The sequence below is a fragment of the Mchenga conophoros genome, linkage group LG10 (genome assembly GCF_057382185.1).
Source record: "Mchenga conophoros isolate Kocher_MC1m ecotype Shallow Benthic linkage group LG10, M_conophoros_male_GT1.1, whole genome shotgun sequence".
Lineage (NCBI taxonomy): Eukaryota > Metazoa > Chordata > Actinopteri > Cichliformes > Cichlidae > Mchenga > Mchenga conophoros.
In genome coordinates, this window is record NC_140535.1 from 27,195,604 (window position 1) to 27,218,667 (window position 23,064).

The window sequence follows — 23,064 nt, forward strand, 5'->3', positions numbered from 1 at the left end:
TAACGGTGAAGGAAGCTGTACTCACAGACACCTCGACTTTCCTTCAAATTTCTCTGTAGGAAAGATCGACATTTTTAAGTGTTACGATGGTCTGTCTCTCCTCCATTGTTATTTGCCCTTTTCTTACCATTTTTGTAGCAACACACTACTTTCTGCAGTACAATGTGGTGCAACTGATGCTCACGGGGGTATGTTACCGCAGTGTTTTCCAACACTGCTTTCATGCAGACAGAGGGGGTTATAAGTAATCCAGAGAAGTTGGAACACCTGTAAGAATTGGTAGCACCAGCTGTCAAGGCTTGATTAACCTCCAGCTTTAAATTGTGTTCCCTGAAAAAGGCCTTTTTGTATAATTCTGAAATGTACATTATCTTTCAGTTTTGAGTAACCTTAACTTTTTTTTTTTTTAACCATACCTTTGTACCATTTTAAGCTATTGATTGGACTCGAACAACTTGAATTGCAATAAGTAACTGGAAAAGTTTGGGTTTTCTACGATTATTATTTTAACATTTGCCTCCTTATGTTCCATTTTACACTGATGAAAATGGGAGATATGCGAGAAGCTCATGTGAAAAAATCTGTAGGGAAGTAAAAGTTAAGCAACGATGACAAACTCATCCTAACCAAAAACAGTTGCTTTAAGTCTTTTGGATTCATGCACAACTTGAACCAATCTTAAACGTGTGACCCTAAATTAAATTAAAAGAGAAATGAAAACTACTCAGGATTTCTTCCAGTAAAAAAAACTCGTTTGGGCCTCCTGAACACAGACACGCATATGCTCAATGAGCTGAGATTCGTGAGGCTTTCGCTGTGGCTCTCAGTCAAATCAAATAAATGTAGCGTGTCATCTTTTTGCCATTTGTTCTGCAACACTTACAATTATGCTCACTTTAAAACAGTGGAGAGGGATTTATTACTACATCCAGCATACACACACTCTTTTCCAAAGGGGACAACAAAGGCTTCTATTTCAATTAAACTTCACGCTCACACATGCATTTTTAATCATGAAGCTCACGGTTACTGGCAGCATCCCACAGATCTGCATGAAACACAAAATGATCTCAGAATTTTTGAAGGTATTTTATTACCGGAGTGTGTACAGACCTTTTGCAATCATCAATTGTAGCAATTATTAGAAAGCACCTTACTTTTTTTTTTTCCCATAAAAAGTTAGACTGTTGAAAAGTCTAAATGCAGCAAAACAGTCCGGTTCCTCATGTACGTTCAAATAGTCCCAATTCAAATCCAACCTCAAATCAACCGCTGTCTGTGTGAAGAGGTCTGCTGCTGCACAAGAAAATGGCTGAGATGGAAAGTCCAATTTGTGATTATAGGGCGCCATCTGGTGGTGGCTGAATGGAAAGAACCAAAAACCAAAAGCAACAGCAAGACAGCCTCTGAATGAGTACATACTGTATGTTTTATGGCTTAACAAAGACAAACACACTTCTACATTTTTTTTTCCTTCCAAATACCGTGCCACTTAGAATCAGTCAGAAAATTAAAATAGAAAATAAAAATCTATGTTACAGTTCATTATTTTACTATAACATTTCACAAATACTCCATCTATATAAACACTTATAGGAACACACAATATAACCTATTGTTGCTCTGCAAAGACCTCCAATCTCCACTTATTCAATGTAAATGTACATTTTTCCAGGTGCAAGTATAAACTCTTAATATTAGGGTCAAGACATATCAATAAACTCTTTCCAATTGAGGTTTTTTTTGGAAATTGAAGGCATCTGCAGCACACTGCGAAAGCATCTTTTGCCTGTGGAATCAAAGGCAAAAAAAAAAAAAAAAAAAAAAAAAAGAGGAATTTGCAACACACAACACAAAAACAAAACTCACTCCTTTAGTCTTTAACACCGATCTCGTAAAGACCAAACCAAACGGAACTTTTCTTTACGCTTTTCATTACACAGTGCGATACCAACAGAAATTATCCAAAAATGTAGACTTAATACCCAAAAAAATACAACACACGATTAAGTGTCCTGTGTTACTAAGCACGAAAGAATGAGGGTAGCTGTTTTTATTGACTGTACTGTGTTTACATGCATTAACCCGTATTTATCGGCCTTCTCTGGAAGCCTTTTGTACTTGAGGTGTAGCAATGTCTCATAGCATCTTTTTAAACCGTATATGTTCTGAAAATTAAATCTTAGAGTGAGTGTTCTCACTTGTTCAATCTGTTTTGTGTGGCACTGTGTGTTAAAAGACCGCAGAATGAACAGTGCACGTCTACATTTAAATGCCAGTGATGACAAGTAAATAGGAAATTAAAAACAATATAGGAATTTTACAAACTTAATGCAAAAACAAGTTCCCAGCCTTAAGAAAAAATTTTCTTTTTTTCTTCTCTTCAAAATTAATCGATCACTAGTAAATGCCGCCTTCTTTCCTTGCAGGTAAAAACAAGGAGGGGAATATTCCGTACTTTTAGCTCGTCTCCAGCTTCGCCATTTCTTGCACGTAGATCCCGATGCTCTCGCTGTCAAACAGCACGAAGTAGACTGTCTTGATGGTGGAAGACATGGTGGCCACAAAATAACTGGAGATGGCCTTGAGGATCAGCTGGGCTGCCGTCTGCTTCGGGAAACCATTCCTGATGGGAGAGTTCGCACACACTTGGTGAAATGTGGTCTCACACGCACACACTGCAGAGATTGTCATTATGTTAGTGGTAAGGATACACATGAAGGTAGTTATTTACTAGGCACATATTATAGATTGAATTTGGAACCAAGTTTTACTGCTTTCAACTCAGGCACCAATTTTAAGCTGTAAAAGGGTGAATGGCGAGGTAAAGTTTTTCCTATAGCTGTTCAAACCTCATGAACCTGAACTTTGGCTGCCCACCGTTATTCGCTGGTTTCCAACCAGTGGCTTAACAAAGGTTGGGAAGATCAAATCTGAGCTTCTGATTATCAAGATAAGAAATGAGAAAAAAAAGGTTTCAAGCTAAATGCTAATGAGAACAAAAGTAAAAGTGCTAAAAAGTTTAGCAGGCTAATTACACATCGTTAGCTAAAAAAGTCAGACGTAGCCAGTATAACATCATCCACTGGTCTTGAAATTGTCGTCTTGTTGGCATTTTGGTCTTTAGATACTGAATGCAGCCACATTTGGATGAGTGGGTGGTGTGGGTTAACTAAAGCTCATGCTAACTATCTTGTTTAGACCTCAGTAACACAGGCCTAAACTGTGCGACCATCTGACGAGGTTAAAATAAACGTTGACTAGTTTGGAGTACATGCTGAAGGTTTTTGCGTGAAGCTGAGTTAAATCTGTTGCAAAGAAGGTGCAGCACCAAAAAAACCTCCATGTGATTGCTTTAGCAGATTGCTGCAGTTGTCTGTAGTTTGCAGGAAAAATGACGACTTGTCTGCAAACATCCGCCAATTTAATTTCCCAGCCATAGTGAAACTTGGAAGACGTTCACGTTCAGCAGCCTTACTACGGCAAACATATTTCAAAAGGCACAGCTTTCACTTTAAAAGGTGAACAGCCTGGGCCACACTTTTCAGAGTTTCACTCCTGCTAAATAAAGACTGAGTTGCAAACAAGTCAGCATATTCCATGTAAACTACTACCACCAAAGAAATCGCAGAGGTTTGCAAAGGATTTCATGCTACCAATAGGCAACTGGTCAAGGAATACACTCTGGATTAAATCACAACCTATTTTATCTCAGTCTCCTCTAAATGAGGCCATAATTATCATTTCTTCATTAAAATTAAATATCATTTATTTCTATGAAAATGCAAAGATGTGGCTTTAGACCAGAAAAAGCAATCTGATTGCTATGCAGGAGTCAACTTCTGCAGGCCTGTTCATCTTTTATAGAGTTTAAGAAAACAACAAGTGTGTAAAGACATAAGATGTTTGCAGATCACCAAAAATTTTGCCAATTTCTCCTCAGACAGATGTGAATGTGTGTTAAGTTGACTAATGTAAAGCCACATAGCATTTTACTTTGGAAAATGTTGCTTTATTGCTTAATTTTGATGCTACAACATGCAGAGTTACCTTTTCAATCAAACCTTTGTTTGAACTTTGAACCATTGTCAAATATTCAGTAAAGTAATTCTGAGTAATTAATATCAAGTATGTAAATCTAAAATGAAGATTGGCACTAGAAGCGGGTTTGATTTCAGCCTTATAGGGAAAAAAAACGCTTAAAATGCAACATCACGTACAGTCAGGATGTCATGTTGGTCATCTCCATCTTTTACATACAGTCTATGACCTCATTGTGCTGCTCTCAGTGCTTTCTATGGGATCAAGCTGGATGTGTTCACCTCTGTTGCCAAAGAATTCGTCTCAATCCCCATTTTAAGTTACAAAATAAAAGAAGGAAAACTGTATGGGTACGCACATAAACATGAGCATGAACAATATTTTCTATAGCCGAAGATCCAAGAATGCTACTCAAAGGAGATCTGAGACGTTTCTCCCAGCTGGAATGTTATTTCAGGAGAACTCAGTACAGTTTTTTGGGTTTCCAAAGTGTTCATATTATCCCCCTTTTTTTAAAAAAAAAAAAAAAAAAAAAAAAAAAAAAAAAAACACTTTTAGCTTTAGACCAAAAAAAAAAAAAGTAAAAGTAAAAATGTCCTTAAGTGGATAATCATACTGCATACTGGTGATATACAGGATGTGGACCAGATAACATTACATTTTCTAAGAGTGTCTTGTTTTTACAGGCGTCTTTCATCTGCGTGTTTTCTTACCTTCCACTCCCGATGGAGGGAAAGGCCACAGACTTCAGTTTCTTCTCATCTGCCAGAGCGAGGCAGTTCTTCACCGTCTTGTCCAGCATCTCCTCGCACTTGTCGGAGCCCCAGCCTGGACTGTTACAGTGGATAACGTACTTAGCAGGCAGGCCAAAGCCAGCGGTCAACACGGCTGAGAGAAGGGGGAGGAAAGAATGGTTAATCACTATGAAGGAAAGAGGAGAGGAAATTGAGACACCAGACGGAGAAGAACTGGGAAACAAGTAAGGATAAATACTATGCTTGCACAAAATGCCAACATTTTTAGTCTTGTTGCAATTATGAGTTTTTTGAAACACAGCCCGAGATTCATTTAGTCAGAACAGTCAAATGTCACAGCTTCTTTCACTCAGTTTTGTCAGAAATAAAAACCTACAAGTTGTTTGGAGGCCAAAGGTGCTAAAAGATCACTGCTTAGTGGAAAATCTCCAAAATCTCCAGGATATTTCAGTGAGGTGGGCTGTTCCTCCAGACAGCAGAGAAGAAGGGGGGAAAAGAAAAGTAGAACAGCAAAGACGGGGAAGAAAAAGGAATGAAGTGAAAGTAAGAGAAAGAAAAATGAGAGAAGCCTGTACTCTGTTGTTTAACATTTAGCTTAGTCTTCCCTCAAACCCAGCAGCTGTAAAAAGTGTAACTCAGCCAAAGCCTCTGATTCTGTGAAGTGCAAAAGCCTCCAGTCAGAGTTTATTAGCCCACAGCGAACGTGTGACTGGACCGAAGTCAACGCTGAGGACGAGTTCATTTCCAGATGGCTCAGAGAGGACGGAGAGACTTCACACAGCTGAGCGAGAGCCAGTCACGCCGCATGTGTGATCTGGTTGTGAGGTAAAGTTGAAGGACGATGATGATTATGGTTTTCATGACTGCCTGCCGAGTCCAATTTGTTTTATGGTTTGGGTGGGAGGAAGTGTGTGTGGTGGTGTTTGTGCACTGCGCATAACCTGCCGATCAAACGATGATGAAATCCAGCCCTGCAACACTTATGTGGATTTTCTGCATCTAGGTGCAAGGAACTTATCTGGTTACGCTAATGATCGCTGTCTTTTAATCAATCTGCCACTGAAATATGAACACCATCACATTGCTGCAAGAGACAAGAACCTTCAGGAACCCAGCATGTACCTGTGGGTCTGATACTGCCATTTACAGGCTAAAAAAAACCAAACAAACAAAAAAATATATATATACCCAGTGCCAGCTGCTGGTCGATGGCCAGGCTAATCATATTGTGCATTTAAATTTTGATACTCATGTTAACCCTTTATTGACCCCAGGTCTGTCAGTCTTAATTTCTCCTAGAGACAAAATTCAGATGTTTCGGAGAGAAGAATGTGCTTTTACCACGTGCACTTCACATTAGCTTATCCCTCAACCATTTTGTGCTAGAGAGAAAATTCAAATGGTTCCTGAAAAGATGAAACTAAATTTTTGTTCAATTTTACAGACAAAATCCATCCATCAGTTCTGTATGAAACTTTGTTGATTATTATATGCATCCACTGGAAACATGACTGGCATTATGTACTGTCATCTGACATATATTACAAAAAACAAAACACTAAATATTTTTATTACATAAACACCTTTTTATTTACCCTCAGACCTTATTTGTTTCATCTCTGCTGGACTGGGATGACCCATCCAGCCTTAGGGTTGCATGGGGCCATCTAGAGCAGCAGGATGGTGTTTGTGGGACTAATTGTGAATAAAGTGCAGTGGCAAGTTCCTTCATTAGTCACGCAGGAACATGTGCAAGAGTGTGGTTAATTCCTGCAATTTTATAGTGCTGGACAACAATGGAGCTTTATGGCACTGATGATTAAGCCATATCGAGTTTTGGCTTCTTGTTAATAGATAAACCCACTGCTGCTTTTCGTGCAGAGTGTATTACAAATGAATCTATTTATCCTCTAAGAACAGTAAATGTTACAGATTTAATGAGCTAACGGTAAATCAGTAAAATTATCAGTTTTGCTGTTTATTCAATCCAAAATTCAGAATCTTGGCTGCTCATTTAAAAAATCTTCTATAATCAGCAGAGCAAGTCAGGCTTCGCAGAAAACTAATGAAGGGAAATTTCATGCACTCTGAGCTTTGCTGTATAAATAAAACAATTAGCTTTTACTTACTCAGCTAACGTTTTCTTTTATGTTATTATGCAGGCAGCAGCAGTAATTTTAGAAATTACCACCTAAAAATCACTCGTAATTTCAGAATATTAAACTAAATGAATAACCTGGGGTTGAATAATTCACTTTAGTACCTGCCTGGACTTAAAATGTGAAACTTTGCTTGCAGAGAGACAAAAATGTTGGTAAAAGACATCACTGAGGACCTTTTGGACAGCTGTCCTGAGGCAGGTGTGGTCAGCGTGACCACAGGGCCGATCCCAGAATCCCCGTCAGGCGCTGCTGGCTTGGTGTTCAGTCACCTGGTTATCTATTTACGAGCTCCGCATAGAAAGCAGGATTAGGATACTGAGCGAACTTGGCTGAAGGTGGGCAGCATTTGAAAAAGTGAGTGTGAGTGATGAATAATGAGAGAGATAAAGCGAAAGAACCAGAGACAGATGGAGAAAGAATAAGAGGCACTAAGAGCGAACAGACTGAAAGATAAAATAATCTTTAAGGACTAAAATAATATTGCTCTCTGAAGGACAATCCCTGTAGCTGCAGACTAAAGTCGCCAAGAACAGATGCGATGTGCCAGTGCTAAATGTCTTTGATCACAGTCATGACCAAAAGGAAAAAAAAAAGTTCCTGGATTCACGGTTTCAAGTTCAACACTGAGCTTTTAAGTAAAGAATGAATTAGTCCAAGTGTGTAAAATCTAGGCTTCCATGTCCAAAGAGCTAATCCTGGCTGCGGTGTCATTTTCTTAAGCTGGAAGGCCAAAAAGACCCTGCCCTGCTCTGCATGGTGTGCTAGATGAGAGATTTATGAGACACGCTGACATCACTGTCATACGAGCTGGGTGGTGCTCGAGTGGATCAATATGCACTTTTCCAACCCCTTTCAATCATGTAATCAGATCAAAGTGTGGAAAAATCTGATGCAGTGTGTGAATGTTAAAGTAATTTTTAAAAAGAGGCAGTTTCAGCGCATCTTAGTGTTACGCTCATACTTCCTTTCCAGCAAACCAAATGTTTCATTAAAAAGATAAAAAAAAAATTTTACAAAAAAAATCTAGAAACAACACTGATCAAGAATGTTTCTGGATACCAAATTACAATAAACTTGTTAACATTGTTAAAAAGACCCAGGAACAGTTACAATACACTTCGAAAAGAAGTGAGAACGAAAAGGTGGGAGTTGTTATTGAGCACTTAAAATGTTAAGCTAATCCTGTGAGGTGGCAAAATTCATTTTTATTTTATGGACAGTTTTGGTTTTTCATCACAGTGTGTGTGAAAGCCAGAGATTGTTTATTCCTAAATAAAAGGAAGACTTTGAAAACACACAAGACGTCAGGGTAAAGAAAATAACTGAATAATCATGCTGGATTTCTCAACTGACATCATGAACTGTGTGTGTTCAGTGAATAAGTGGATGCCACTTTGATTATGGAAATCAAAATTGTCAACCTACAGGGGCCTGAGTTCAAAGACACACCGAAAATCAAAGTGAAAAAAAATATTTTGGCAGGTTAGTCAATTTTACTGTATGGATGGACCAATCACTGACTTCTACAGACATGGAGATGGACCCACGTGTTTGTTTGCATGTTTGACAACATCAGGGCGTGCTTCTAACGAGACAATGTCATGGATACAGTCCTGGGGGATCTGGAGCCGGACAGTCTGAGGTGCAATCTGACAGCATCGGATAGGTCCCCTAACAGCAGTCAGGGTGCCGTCGCCTAGCCCGTAGAAGCCTGTGCGTCCCTCGACTATCATTGACCCGTCAGCAAACCAATCATGCTGAATGTTACAGGCAGCACAACGTTCTCTGTTGCTTCTCTGTGCTGGGAGGTGCAGCAAACCTTCTGGAAAAGGCACCCTTTGATGTATCAGGAGTTGGACTACTTGTGCCACCTCTGTAGGGTCCAGGTATCACCTCATGATATCAGTAGTGACACTAACACTAGTGGCAGCACCTATGGTAGGAATTTAAAATTCCTACATTGCTTTGTTCTCAAGTTATTGCATTCACAAATTTGGGTGTCCATGTCCTCGCCTGCCCACAGGTGGTGCACCTGTAGTTAATTTCTTGTTAACACCAAAACAGCAACAAACCTCTCTGCCATTTATCTGACCAGATCAATAGCCCAGATTTTTAAATGACTTGATGCCACAGCCTTATTAAAAAGTGTTCCTCTAATTTTTAATCGAGTAGTTTAAAAGTTTAAAGAAGCACATGCTTATTTGTTACTGTACAAGCCAGTAACAAGAAGACAGTGAGAGGAGCACTCTGATGTGATTGGAGGATAAGGTTAGTGTAGGCAGGTTAAAGCAGTAGACCTCATCCAATCAGCAACTTTTTCAGACTCCAAAGAAAACTAAACTCTGAACCTGCTCGCTCATCACATGGTCTCATAATCATTACCAGAAATTATAGGAGTTCTTGTCACTCTTCAGAGGATTTATCGAGCCTGAAAATGTCTAAAAAAATTATTAAAAAACAAAAAAAACAAAAAAACTCACTAGGATTATCTGGATATTCCATCATTGAGCAGGCATTTAGTTTTAAATTTCTGGATTTGGATCTTGTATTTATTTCTAAGTAAAATATATCATTTCCCCTTGTTCAGCTGATACTTACTCAGTGACGATGATGTTTCAGTTCACCTGTGTTGCCAGCCTAGCATCATGTAGCAGGTTTTTATACCCCTGTGTTTATGGCGATTTATCTTTTTATATCACTAAAATACACCAGCGTTTATTTGAAAGAAAAAAAAAAAAAAAAAAAAAACATTCTGCCAAATTTTTATCATTTCCACATGTTTATCTGTATGTGGTGTTAAAATAATGGTGATAGAATGATTTAATGTCTTATTTACAGTACCACAGCCAAGTCCGAGCGAGATCTTTCAGGCCTCCTGATATAACCTCTACTTTCTGTATCTAAAATATAAATAAAAATAATCCTCTGTGCACTTACCACCAGCCACCTCCAGAGGGCCGTTTTTCTTCTTCAGCTCTTGCACTGCATCGGCGAACTCTTTACCCCCCTTTTTCTCCAGAGCAGAGCCTGCGAGGGGAGAGAGGACTGAGGTGAATGCATCCTCACATACTGCAGCGAGAAAAACAGCAAGCAAGAAGAGAGCTGACTGGTGATCATGCAGACAGACAGGCAGGCAGACACACAACAGACAATGATGCTGTCAATCATTTCCCCCGGCCTCTCTCTGAATCTCTGCACTCACATTTATAATCAAACATACATGTTCCTGTTACTTTAATTTTAAGAGTCTGGGAAAGTCTCATAAATGAAGTGTAAGGATTCAAAGCTGCCATTTTCAGAATGACTCATTCTGAGAGTTAAACTAATGTATTAAAGCTTCAGTCTATAATTACTTCCCTCTGTCCTTCCATAGTGGCTTATATACAGTGAGAAGAGTATTTTCTTTCACTCTCAAAATAGCAACAAAAAAAGTGGGTGAGCGAATATTATAGTTAACAATGTAAAAGCTTTGCAGCACTGATGAATGGACTTAAAGTAAAATAGTCCTAGCAATTTAAGTTTAACTAGGATACTTGATTTCATGTGTATTCATGTCTCACTGACGACATTTATACCACTTTAAAATGCACTCAGAGCTAAAGAGAGAAGAGGGGAGGCAATTTAACGTCACCAGAAGCAGACAAATGAATGCTCTGGCTGCAACAATATTAAAAACAGGCAGGGGGGGGGGGGGGGGGGGGGGGGGGTAAAAATCAAGGTCTGGAAGTAAGAGTAAAAGTCAGCATTTTAAAGAAAAGCCCCTGAAATCATTTAACAGTCATTACAAGAAAAGCAGACAAAGGGTGATGGTCCTCGTAGGTAAAGAGCTAGTTAATATTTGTTCAGTCATTAATCCAAATTGCCACAAATCAACCCTGACGGGTTTTAATATGAAGCTTCAGGAAAAAGCGTCTTAGACATTTTCTCTCTTTCTAACCGTCTGAACTGACAGCACAGTCAGAGAGGTTAAATGTCACAGGAAATGAAGCGAGTCCCAGACTGTCTGCGTTTCAGTCGAGTGGAACAAAGCAACAACAAGCAGCAGCACTGTGTTAGGATCACACTGAGAAAGTCTGTGTATGCATTACTTGATGCTTGGACTAAGAGAATCACTAGGAGAAGCATAAACATTGTGTACATTGTCTTTGGTGGGAATAACTATGAAAGGTTGTTGGAGAGAGCACAGCACAAAAATATGCGCTACCCAGGTTAATTGTTACACATTCTGCAGGCCAGCTGGAAATAATACCTGGATGATGTGATAATAAACTGGCAAAGATTTGAAAGTTAGCCGAGACCATGAACGTTTAATGCAGTCTGATTTAAGATTTTGTGGCAAGGAGCCAGACTCAAAGCAGGAGGAATAATTTAGGCAGAAGATATGATATGACTCTGAAAGCTTGTTGAACACGCTTACAAAAAGCTTATAACACGCTACGCTCCAGATACATCTCTGAAAAGCTGTCACAGAAGTATGTGGCAGTCCAGCTTTTCATCCACATATAAACCTCACACAGTGTCAGCGCTTCGACCCCTGGTGCTGACGTGGGAGTTCGAGGTCACCCAGCTAACTACAGTTACACTGCTTTGCGAATGAGAACGAGCGGGAACCAGTTTCGAAACATTCTGAGTCGAGATGAAAACCAAAATTTACATGAACCAATTGAGTTGAGTGTCCACATTTTGTTTGCCTACTGGCTTCGGTTTGTGGAAAACATCGCGTGTGAATGCAGAACATTTTTTTGGCGGCCAACTTTCAGATCTTGGCAGTTACCCACAAGTACCTCATTGCACTAATCTTAAAGCCTTTACTTGCACTTTTCAAGCCTCTGCAAGTTAATTTTTCACTGATAATGAAGGATGGTTTTTCCTCCCTTTTCAATTTTTAACCATCGAGCAATTCTGATCATATATTCTGTGGTTATGCTTTTACAGTAAGAACAGCAGGGACCTTGGTCGTGGTCTAAAAAGCGCTTCATTAAAGAATAAAAACTGTGCTGCTGCTGTGATGTTTGCCCACAGACTGCAGCGCTGACCATCTGGATATGCAGAGGGAGAGCAGACAGGCAGTCGTGGTGTCTGCAGTGTCAGTGGTTCCTTTACCTACTTCACCACCTGTATAGAGGGAGGAGTTGGTCGGGTGAACGACAGCGTCGCTCTCCACGATGGAAATGTCGGCTTGGACAACTTGCAACTACAGACAACAACAACGACAGGCAAACAAACATGGTGGTAAAAAACACAGTGAGTGACCAGGAGCAATAAGATGGCAAAAAGAAAAGAAATAAATGAATGAAAGAGAAGAAGAAAAGAGAAAGTGAGCACGCTCCTTATTGGCTGAGGACATCACAGGGAACAAGGAGGCAACTGAGGGAATGGTAGGTCATGTTACAGTATGTAATCAGGAAGCAGGACTGCACAGTTGGCTAGATTTGCTTAAAATAAAACAAGAATAGAGTAAATAATCCAAAAGCGTGTAATCGTCAGGGCATATAACCACACCCCAAAATATTTTTATTCCTACAGTTTTCCAGCAGCAGAATTTATTCCGTCCAACTGTGTCATCCCGAGTCCTGAATGTTATGATCGCACTCCAGGTGAACAACCTCACAGTCAGGCTGAAGTGAGCGCCTAAATGAGGCTCGTGTCGGGTTTTCTCTCGCTCTACTTCAGTGCACTACACTGATCTTCAAGCATTACAAAAGGTCCTGCAGCCCTTTGAAAGGAGGACAACCTGGAATGAACCGCAACACATTTACACAACAGGAGGAGCAAGCAGGATCGCTGCTCTGAGGAGCTTTGAGAAAATCCTTGAAAGTCTCCACAGAAATCGCTTTCTTCTCCTAGAAGCGGCATTTTATCCATGCTTTTCTATTGATTTGAAGGAAAATTTCCACCTTTCTGCTCTTATATTCACGAGTCAAAGAGCAGGAACGGCTACTTTAAGAATCAAAGCATCTCATAGTTTATTCACACTGTGAGCAGTTCTGTTACTTCCAAGGAGCTGACCATCCAGCAAGCATCGAATAAGTCTACTAAGGAACGTTTACAGGAGCATTAACCAAATAGATTATAAGCATAAATAAAAACAAGACGCAGTTATTTAAACCCACACCCCCAAAAAAAGATCTAATCTAACATTTGGCGTTTACTAAGCTTTAATATATCTGATCTTCTATTTCTATTAAATAGAACATTATACAATTATAATGTTATATTTCATTTACATATAATTTAGAAAATTTCATTACTTCAGTGTTTTCAGACTGCTGCCACAAACGGTGTGTCTCCCCATGAAACCAATAAACAAAATTAGATTATTAATTTTATTTCCACAATTTGTGTGCACTTGTTTCATTTCAGTGCATTGTGAGTGTATCTACTTTTAAATGCTAGTTTACCCCACAGTTCTCTTTAGTGCATGTATGAGGGAGACACAGGAGAAACCATTTTCTCCATGTAGCAGAAAAGAGGCAGTGTTACTTAAGTTTCTCTGAAACTGTTGACCTAATGTCAGCAGAAAAACAAACTATTGAAGTATTAATTTGCCCCAAACCAAAGACGAACAGCTGATGTCATACAAATCTTATGGCAGGGAAGTTTTAGCTACAGCACTAAACGTCTCGATGCATTCTCAATCATCCAGGGAAGGAAATCTCCAAAAAGTTGATTCTGTTCATCTGGACGTAGCGTTTTGTGGGAGAAACGTTTCGTCATTCATCCTAAAGTCACTTGGATTCACCCACAAAACGCTACGTCCAGATGAACAGAATCACCTTTTTGGAGAGCTACAGCACTAAAGAACCTCTGTCTTTGAATGACAGCTGAACAGTGCAACTGCTGCAGAGGACCACCTGCCACCTCAAAGCAATCAACCCAGAGGAAACGATGATAAAAATCTTTTCTGATTTTCCCCCAATGGCCATGGGTGAACATAACTAAAGCCTTTTTGCAGTAGCGTCAGCATAGAAATGTCTTAAGGAACAGAAAATGTAGATAAAAATGCATCTCAAATACCTGCTGATTAGAAATCACAGTTTAATACAATTAATGTCGAAACTACAGACTGGTTGTGCTACAAATTGCATTTTAAAAACCTGATTTTCACCTTCTGTTAAACCGAAACCTAAAATATCTCTTCCACTGTCCACCATCTGAACCGAGCTGCTCACAGTGTGAAAGAATGGAACGGGTGGAAAAAGGCCCTCTAAGAAGCTTGAAACTTTGATATTTTTTAACCCAGTAAGGATTTAAGTTAGAAGAAGCTGTACTGTTGAACCTTCAATGATTTTGAATATCTAAGCCCACGCGGACGAGAGGGGGTGAAGGAAGGAGGGCAGGGAGTTGAGGAGCTCACCTAGATCATCTTTAAGTTCAAGTTCAGCATTGGTGGGGTTGATGACCCCCTCCACGTCAAAGCCAGCCAAGTTACTGACCTCGCTGTGGATGAGGTTGAGCTGCGAGGCGGAGAGCAAAGGGGGGGAGCAGGCATGCCAAGGAGGAGGTGGACAAGAAGGAAGAGGTCAGGAAGCAAAGCCATTAAAACCAGAGTAACACTGCAGCTCAGTAGGGATACCTTGACTTTCTGGTGAATTACAGAAATGGACACAGTGCACTTTGTTTCCTAAATTTAGATTCAAAGCCAATTTTGCACAGGGCATGCAAGAAAACACCTGAAAACTCCCTGAAAATGATTTAGTTTGCAAACCTTATATGCATTTATTAAACACTACTTTAAAGCTGAATGTTACCGTATCTAGTTGAAAGCCAACTATAAGCACACTGGTCCTTTAAATGACATGATAAAGTGCTTTCATTTGCAACTGTATATTGTCCAGAGGGGATGCAGCCTATGGTATTCTACATCTAAATGCAATGACTTCTTTTTATTGAACGCATTTTAAAACAAGCTTATATTAGTAGGATGTCCCGTGGTGTCCCACAAGGTTTCCAACTCCTACATGTCCTGCAATAATCTTTGTAGAGTACAAAGGAGAATCCTGCTGCATTAACTGGAAAAGATAAATTTGCTTCTTTGTTGACTTGATTTTAAAGTTTTATTTCATGGCAGCAGGACCAACAGTTTCAAGAAAAAGAATTGAAAATGTCAAGGTATTCCTCTGAATGTTTATCATTTCAAACAGACATCCAGTAAAAGCACCTCTCAGCTTAAGATTCAATAGTCATCTGCTATTCCCCAGACACTATATTTCAGCAACAAGCATTTGAAAGTCAGAGTTGATGATAAACGCCCAGATTGTGCCAAAGACAAACAGAAGCCAAGAAGATCAGAAAGAACGATAGCAGTTACAACAATTGAATCTTAAAAAACACACAGAATAAAAGACTAGATTTTCTATTAATGACTTCATTATCATAGTCAGTGGGAGGTTTATTGCATTCATCTGATTAATTATCATCCACTGATGATAACTGCTGCTGTAATCTTTGGTCAGCTACACAATCAAGCACTAATACTCTGCTGCTGCCGAGTATAATATTTCCAATCCGCAAATGAAAAGCTGAAAGCTTTTAATATTTTCAGCATCTAATCATTTTTTTAATCCTTCACTAAAACACTACAGTACACTACATGCATCATCAAGGAATGCAAGCACTTCATTGTTCTTTGTTCTTTGTTACAGCTCATAAAAGATTCACAAGCACGGTGCCAAGAGTAATTATGCTTTTAAAGTACCAGCGGTAGCAGAAGATGGCAGCTAAATCAGGGCAGAATCAATTCTAATTCACTAGCAAGAAAATGTCAAGTTAATTAGTATGAAATGACATATTAGCATCAACATACGCAGGGCAGAACAAAGCATGCAGAGCTGCCAACTGCCAGGTGAAAGCTAAACCCTCGGTCACACCGGGACAAAGAAGCAACTCCCTGGCGCATTTTTCCTTCGCAACCGGTTGTTGCTGACTGGTTCCAAGTCTGTGTGACTGAGGCCTGAGGTGAAACCTTAAAGTAAATTACTTCTCCCAATGCGTTTTTTTTTATTTTTTTTTGCATTAAAACAGTGTAAGAACATATTTTATGATTCAAGAATTTGCAAAATAAAAATGAGTACACTTAGTGGACACTTTGTTGGGTAAACCTGTTCTGCACATGTAGATATGGTCAAAATGACCTGCCGACATTCAAACTGAGCATCAGAATGGTTGAAAGACAGCTGATTTAAAAGGGGTACTGAATATGGCGTGGCTGACTTCCAGGTCTACCAGGATTTTCCTGCACAAGGATTTACAGAGAATAGCCAAAAAAGAAGAAATATCAAGTGAGCCAGGTCAGAGAAGACTGCTTTAAGCTGATACAAAGGCAACAGTAACTCAGATACACCCTTTTGTTACAACTTAGGGTACGCAGAAGAGCATCTCTGAATGCACAACACATCAAACCTTGAAGTAGATGGGCTACAGCAGCAGAAGACCACACCAGGTGCCCCTCCTGTCAGCTACAAACAGGAAACTGAAGCTTCAGTTTGAACTGGCTCACCAAAACTGGACAACATGAATCTAGAAAAACATTGCCTGGTCTCATAAGTCCTGATTTCTGCTGTGACATTAGGCCTAAAAACTAAAGCATGGATCCACCCTGCCTCATATCGGTGATTCTGTGTGGTGGTGGTCTAACTGCTACTACTGTCTAATACAAGTAAAGTGTCCAGATGTTGTTATGTCATTACTAATGTGTGTTTAATTTGTGATAAAGTACCAAAACATTTAGTGAAAGGTGAAAAAAGTCAGACTGGTGTTGACAAACAGGAATGCTGTTCATTCAAATATTTGTCTACACATCAAAGAAAAAAAAGTTAGCACAAAGGGTAAGAATAAGGGTCAGATTCATATTAAATCAGCAGTTATCTTCAATTCTCAATGTGTGAAATTAATAAAAAGGGAACCGGTGGCACTTCTTGCATCATTCTTGAGTCATTCATTCTCTAATACAGTGTCACTTCAGTGCCTTTTATGTGTTTTTTTTAAACCTCCAGTGATTTTCATGAGCATCTGATCTGATGACAGTCTTATGCTCTTGAAGTATATTCTGGAAAAAAAAAATCTTTTGAAGGAATTCTGATTATGACTTGTTGCAAACTTACTTTCAGGTTTCAGCTCAGCCAAAGGGTTAAAAAGCAGTTTTTAATGCTCAGCAGGACCAAAGCAATGGGAGCTAACGGATCACAAAATATCTCTGTCATTCATATCTTTATCTATCTAACTATCTATCTATACTCCAATTTAAGCCTATTAGACCTTCACGTGAGTTACAACAAAACTATCACAATGTTCAGTGTGAGGAAACTTATATTAAACAGAAACTTAAACTTCCTTTTAAGACACCAACTGAATGGCTTCGATGTTATCAAATCATCTTTGTCGGATTTCCCGTGTTAGATCTAGTTCAGTCATGAGGGAGCAGCACAGATAAAAGACTGAATAAAAACAGTCGGACGTAATATGGAGGCAACAGTTTGTAGTCTATTGAGTCTACCAAGAGCCTGAGAGACCCTGTGGCAGCGCATGAAGGATTCTTTTCTGCTTCTTATCTGATTTGAGTTGTACACACAGAGCATTTGGTTGCTAAAGAAACACAGGTCACATTGAAAACAGAAGAAAACTCACAACTGAAATAAGAAAAACATTATCTCAAGCTGTCCATCCTTTAGATGAAAAGTTATTAAACGCTGACCTCAGCATTGCTTTTTAGCACAATAGAGTCCCCTTAAAACCCTCACCAGCCTTTAATATCCAACGTATGGCTCTACGTATGTTTTACTGCATCTATAAAAGATTTGTGTAGACTTTCTTCGTAAGCCTCATGAATCACCATCTAAAACTTGAACTCGACTCTGTATAATTAGCGGTGACCTGTGTTGAGGTTAGTGCATGTCTGAATTGACAGAGGACTGACCTTTTGACCCAGGAAAAGGCTCTTGGTGGAGAGCACGGTGAAGCTGTCAGATGGAGATCCCTCTGTAGTGCTGTCTGCTGACGCCGCCTTGCTCACCTCACCCTGTTTCTGTTGAGGACACAGAATACATGTTGACATGTGACACTGCAGCAATAACGCCCCCACCATGGGAGGGTCAGAGGTCAGCTACTGCCTCTGTGTTAAAGCTGCAGTTTTTAATAATATCTTGCCTCAGTTTTGTGCCTTCAGTTGCATATATTTCTGAAAGTTAAAACAGTAAATCCTGCAGTGCCATTAGTTCCCGTTTTATTTTCCTACAATGTGGAAAAGGATGAAATCTCAATTTTTAATAATAATTTCCTGATGTTACCTGAATGCAAATTATTTTGTTCCAAACTTAAGCTCCAGAAGTGTTAAATCCACTCCAGACATAACTGGGGCAAAAAGGTTTGCTTAAACATTGTGTATGTTTTGTTGAAGGCTGGGGGTTTTCTGCTCCTACTTGTCTTTCCAAATTTGATTAGTCTCAATTTGCTTGGTTTGTGTAAAGAGGGTGTATTTCCTCTCTTACAGCCACAATGGGTCAAACGTGTGTTTGTGAAGTGGTGCAGCTCCACAGCTATCAGCAGGAGAGCTGCAAGCACTTTGGACAGGAATAGCTTCCCTGCAATCAGCAGTGGAGTGTCTAGCATCTGCCGCTATGGTCAGTATGGATGCTTTTTTAAAAAAAAAAAAAACCCAATAGTCTGGACTGATTTTGAGACATGCCCGACAATTAAGCGCAGTAACGACTAATGATACACTTCAAACAGTTAAATTCAGTCACAGTCGCTCTTAAAGGCATCAGTCTTGTTCACATTAAGGCATACCTTAGCCTTGCCTCCTGCCTTTTTCCCACTCAGTTTCTTAGCTGTCGTTTTCTTGACCGACTTGGGTTTCTTCTCGGGGGCAGGTGAGACAGGCGTCTCCAGTTTCCCCTTGGCGCCTCTCTTCTTGGCCAGCAGCTCTGGATGGATGTTGGGCAGGACTCCACCTGCTGCAATGGTCACGCCTTTTAGCAACTGAAACAGTTGCAAATGTGAAATTAGACAAACCAAGACAATGTCCATGATGCCCTGCACCACCTGGAAGTTAGGATCATTATTTATAGAGCAGCTCACCTGGTTCAGCTCCTCATCGTTGGCGATGGCCAGCAGGATGTGTCGTGGTGTCACACGGCCTTTTTTATTGTCTCTGGCCGCGTTACCTGCCAACTCCAGAATCTCAGCTACATGGATTTTTTTAAAAGAAAAAGAAGAAAAAATAATCAAGGGTGCTTTAAAAAAAAAACAGCTTTGTGTCCTGAATGCTGAATGTATGAGTGAACCTGATTAACTTTCATGAGGTCTTCAAAGAGTAAATGTGCCTCCGAATGTCATTTGAAGCAAACATCAGGACAAACATGGGTGATCTCTGAACTGTGAAATCCCTCAATAAACAGATTTCCAGTGCTTCCTCATCAGTATCCTCTAGCATCACCATCGCTAATAGCAGCTAATCTGCAGCACTTTGCATTCTATTGGATATCCATCTATTGCTATCCAATAGATTTACAAATATGTAAATAACAAAGCATGCTTCGTCACAGGGATTTTTCTTTCTTAAAGTGCCCTTACATACCCCTAAAATGATTTTAAAGTAGTCATTTGGTAGTTCTATTGTCTTGATTCTGGAGTCAGTCCTTGTGTTGCTGTCTGTTAATATTTAACCACTCTCTTCCATTGCAAAATAAATCTCACCAGTAAGATACTCGAGGACAGCAGCCAGGTAGACAGGAGCTCCCACCCCGATGCGGTATTTAGGCAATCCCCTCTTGATGTAGCGCAGCATACGCCCCACGGGGAAGATGACCCCGGCCTTGGTGGACCGCGAGGTCTTGGTCGACTTCTTCTTTCCTCCTCGGCTGGACATGATGCTGTCACTGCTACCAGCGTCAGGCTCTGCACGGGCACATCAGCCACGATCCATTGACAAATCTGAACAACACTGATCTCCTTTATTACAAACAATAATTTGTGCATGACAAAAAGACCAATACCCATAGCCAAATATCAAAAAGATTTATCTTTATCAGCTTCTTAAATTGCTGCAAACATTGTGGACCAGACCCAGTACTCTATTAAGCAATCTGCCAATAAACAGAGTAATCCTTTGATAGGAAAACGTACCCCTGCTTTAACTTTCCTGTGATTGGAGCCCCTTTCTTGGATTTACAAAGTAAAAATTATAAATAAATACACAGATAACAAGGACTGGGTGGAACAGCCATTAAATTCCAGACATAAATGAGTTTGATGTCATGGGTGCTTCTTAAAGAAGGGGGGGGGGGGGGGGGGGGGTTTAGTACACACAGTATGCCGCTTTCCCTCGGGACTCCTACTCTTTTGACCATTTGATGAGAAACTGCAGAGGACCCAAATAAGCCTTTCATTTTATGTCACCATGGGGAAATTGCGCAACCCAAATGTGACATTTTACGGTCCAGACATCTCGAGAGAGGTCGCTCATCAAACGTAAACGTGATACGCACGCGGTAAGGCAATAAAAACTTCGCAAGTCACCCCGCCGCTTTACGAAACGTAAAGATTACTGCGAGCGAAATCAATGCTGCTGCACCAGATGCAGACACCAATTAGCTGTGTGGTAATCAATTAGCCCACAGCACAGGCCACGCCACCCCTCCCCTCCCCAAAAAAACCCCTTCTCCCAACGCAAACACTCCGCGCGCGATACAGTGTCCAAGCCCCCGTTTCCCGCGGCTCTTCAGCTTTTCCCCCCACCAACACACAGCAAGCACGTTTTATTTCTCCCGCAACATCTGCGGCATTTTTCTACTCTGACCAGGTGTAAGGTGGGCTGAACCGCCACTGACAGCTATTTCCGCGTGTCAACAGCCCGCCGGATGCCTAGCGCGCGTGCGTTTAATTCCCCCACAGTCCGTGCGCGTGACTAACGCCAAATACCGAGCTGTCAGACGACCCGAGGACGATTTTAATGCTCGGGTCAGCGGGCTCTACCGGGGTTATTTCCACCCGAGAGTGGCGGCAGCTGCCCGCTCCTTCCCTCCCCTTCCTGCCCGTCAGCCCCAGCAACACGGTCTCCCTATCGGCCTCCATGCCAGGGAAAAAAAAAGCACGAAATGGCAACGTTAACGTCTCAGCCGGGGTGACGGAGACCGGCTCGATCGACACGAAACGCCAACACCAGAGCTGACACGGCTGTGCGCGAAGCTGGCGGATTACTTACAAATGCGAGAGAGGAGCGGAAAAATTTTCCTCTCGGTCTCCGGTAACAAGCCTGGGCAGTGTCCCCGTCTCCCACAATCCACAGCGAGTTGAAATATCGGAGCGAGCCAGCGCTGCTCGCAGAGCGCGACTGCTGAGAGCAGAGAGCAAAGCTGCTGAATCTGAAGCTAAGATTATCCTTAACCCTTTACACCTTTTTACTTTTGTCAAAAAACACGTGGTTTGAGTGGAAATACTGGACGTTTCCCGCGCATATCGATAATAATATTAAGCAGATTTAAGCTGATTCTTTCACTGTACACCAATTAATCCAATATAGGCTACCTTGATTATTTTCAGGGGTACAAATATTTTTCGTCTACATCAGACTACAATATGTTTATCTTTTAATAACTTATTTGAACATCCTTTAAAGACCCTACCTTATGAATTTATAATAAGTGTCCCACATGGACATCATTCTTGGACGTTTCAGCTAGCTTTTACTTGTTTACCTAATTTCTTTTAATAATGATTTCCCCAATAGTCTTAAATCTGGTGTACTGTTGGATTCATAACCCTTTGGGCAGTTAAATTTCCACCATCACAGTGGATTTTAAATCAAGCTTACATAGTTGTAGAAAAAATATATATATTTGGAGAGATGAAACCCAGGTTAACTTGTACCAGAATGGTGGAAAGAGAAAAGCATGGAGCAGGAGAAAAACTGCTCCTGATCTGAAGCATATCACATCATCTGTCAAACGTGGTGGATGCAATTTTATGGTAGTGGCATGCATGGCTGCCAGTGGAAACAAACATGTAGAGTTTATTGATAAGGAGATTTCTGATAGAAGTAGCAGGATAACCGAATAATGGCCAAAGTCAGTCATCCAATAGAGTAGCTTTTTAGTTAATAAATACAGAAACTGTCACACCAACCCTCTGCATCCATGAATCTTCTCTGTGGTCTTCCTCTTTTCCATCCTTTGTCCAGTGTATCCACTATCCTTCCTCGCCACATGTCCAAACCACCTCAGCCCTGCCTCTAACTTTGTCTCCAAACTGCTCAACTATGACTCCCAATGAAAACCTTAACTCTGCCATCTCCAGCTCGGCCTCCTGTCTTTTTGTCAGTGACACTGTCTCCAAGCCATGAATCATAACAGGTCTCCCTACTTTCTCTTTCCCTCTTGCTGCCATCCTTCTGTCACAAATCACCTCTGACACTCGTCTCCACCCACTCCACCCTGCCTGCACTCTCCTGTTCACCTGCCTGTCACCACTGCGAACAAGAAGGAGTTTAAAGCCGATCCCTGATGTAATCCTATCTTCACCCTGAATCCATCTGTTACTCCTATTGCACAATGTCTAGCCATCCTCATATATATCCTCCACCATCCTCACACACTTCTCTGCCATTGCTGGCTTCCTCATACAGTATCACATTTTCTCTCTTGGCACCCCACTAGGTCTTTCTTTATCCACAGACACAGTGCACCAACACTCTCAAAGGAAACATCACATCTGTAGTGCCCTTTCTCTGCGTGAAGCCAGACTGCTGCTTACTGATCATCAGCTCTTTCCCATATCTTCATGTTATGAGCCATCATACCATGTCGTTCCTATTGCTCTGCATATCACCCTTGCTTTCACATATTTGTGCCAGTATGAATGAAAAGGGCTGTGGTTGCAAAACAGTCAATGCAAACCTTTGTTTAAATGTTAAAGTCTGCACTTCGATCACATATTGAGTGTTTGATTTAAAATACACCGGTGTGCAGTGTGTGATATGAAAACACAACAGAGGCTTATACAGTTTACAATTTAAGCACAGTCCAGAGGCCTGTAGTAATAAGGTAGGTCCAGGAATACAATACATATGTGCACATGCTACATAATGACAGAAGAGATGATATAGAAAAAAT

At 40.6% G+C, this 23,064-nt stretch overlaps 1 protein-coding gene across 2 annotated transcripts; it reads right to left on the reverse strand.

Moving 5' to 3' along the window:
- Positions 1-1,076: 1,076 nt before the first annotated feature.
- Positions 1,077-21,299, reverse strand: macroh2a1 (macroH2A.1 histone). 2 transcript variants are annotated; one of them, XM_085289625.1, is made up of 9 exons: positions 21,159-21,299; positions 19,652-19,852; positions 19,034-19,140; positions 18,743-18,934; positions 17,874-17,981; positions 12,062-12,152; positions 9,896-9,985; positions 4,755-4,929; positions 1,077-2,626 (listed from the first exon to the last, which is right to left on the reverse strand). In XM_085289625.1, the coding sequence occupies exons 2-9, from the start codon at positions 19,821-19,823 to the stop codon at positions 2,461-2,463; spliced, it is 1,101 nt and encodes a 366-aa protein (XP_085145751.1). In that variant the 5' UTR covers positions 19,824-19,852; positions 21,159-21,299; the 3' UTR covers positions 1,077-2,460. The 2 variants fall into 2 exon arrangements, with proteins under 2 accessions (XP_085145751.1, XP_085145750.1); XM_085289624.1 differs by lacking the exon at positions 12,062-12,152 and adding an exon at positions 14,316-14,415.
- Positions 21,300-23,064: the final 1,765 nt, after the last annotated feature.

What these genes read in the sequence shown, in the direction of transcription:
- macroh2a1 (XM_085289624.1), bottom strand. Translation starts at nt 19,823, where the DNA reads ATGTCCAGCCGAGGAGGAAAGAAGAAGTCGACCAAGACCTCGCGGTCC. An exon ending in TGTCCTCGAGTATCTTACTG is followed by an intron (nt 19,141 to 19,651) that starts GTGAGATTTATT and finishes AAATCCATGTAG; the next exon opens with CTGAGATTCTGGAGTTGGCA. An exon ending in CCCTCCATCGGGAGTGGAAG is followed by an intron (nt 2,627 to 4,754) that starts GTAAGAAAACAC and finishes CTCTCCCATCAG; the next exon opens with GAATGGTTTCCCGAAGCAGA.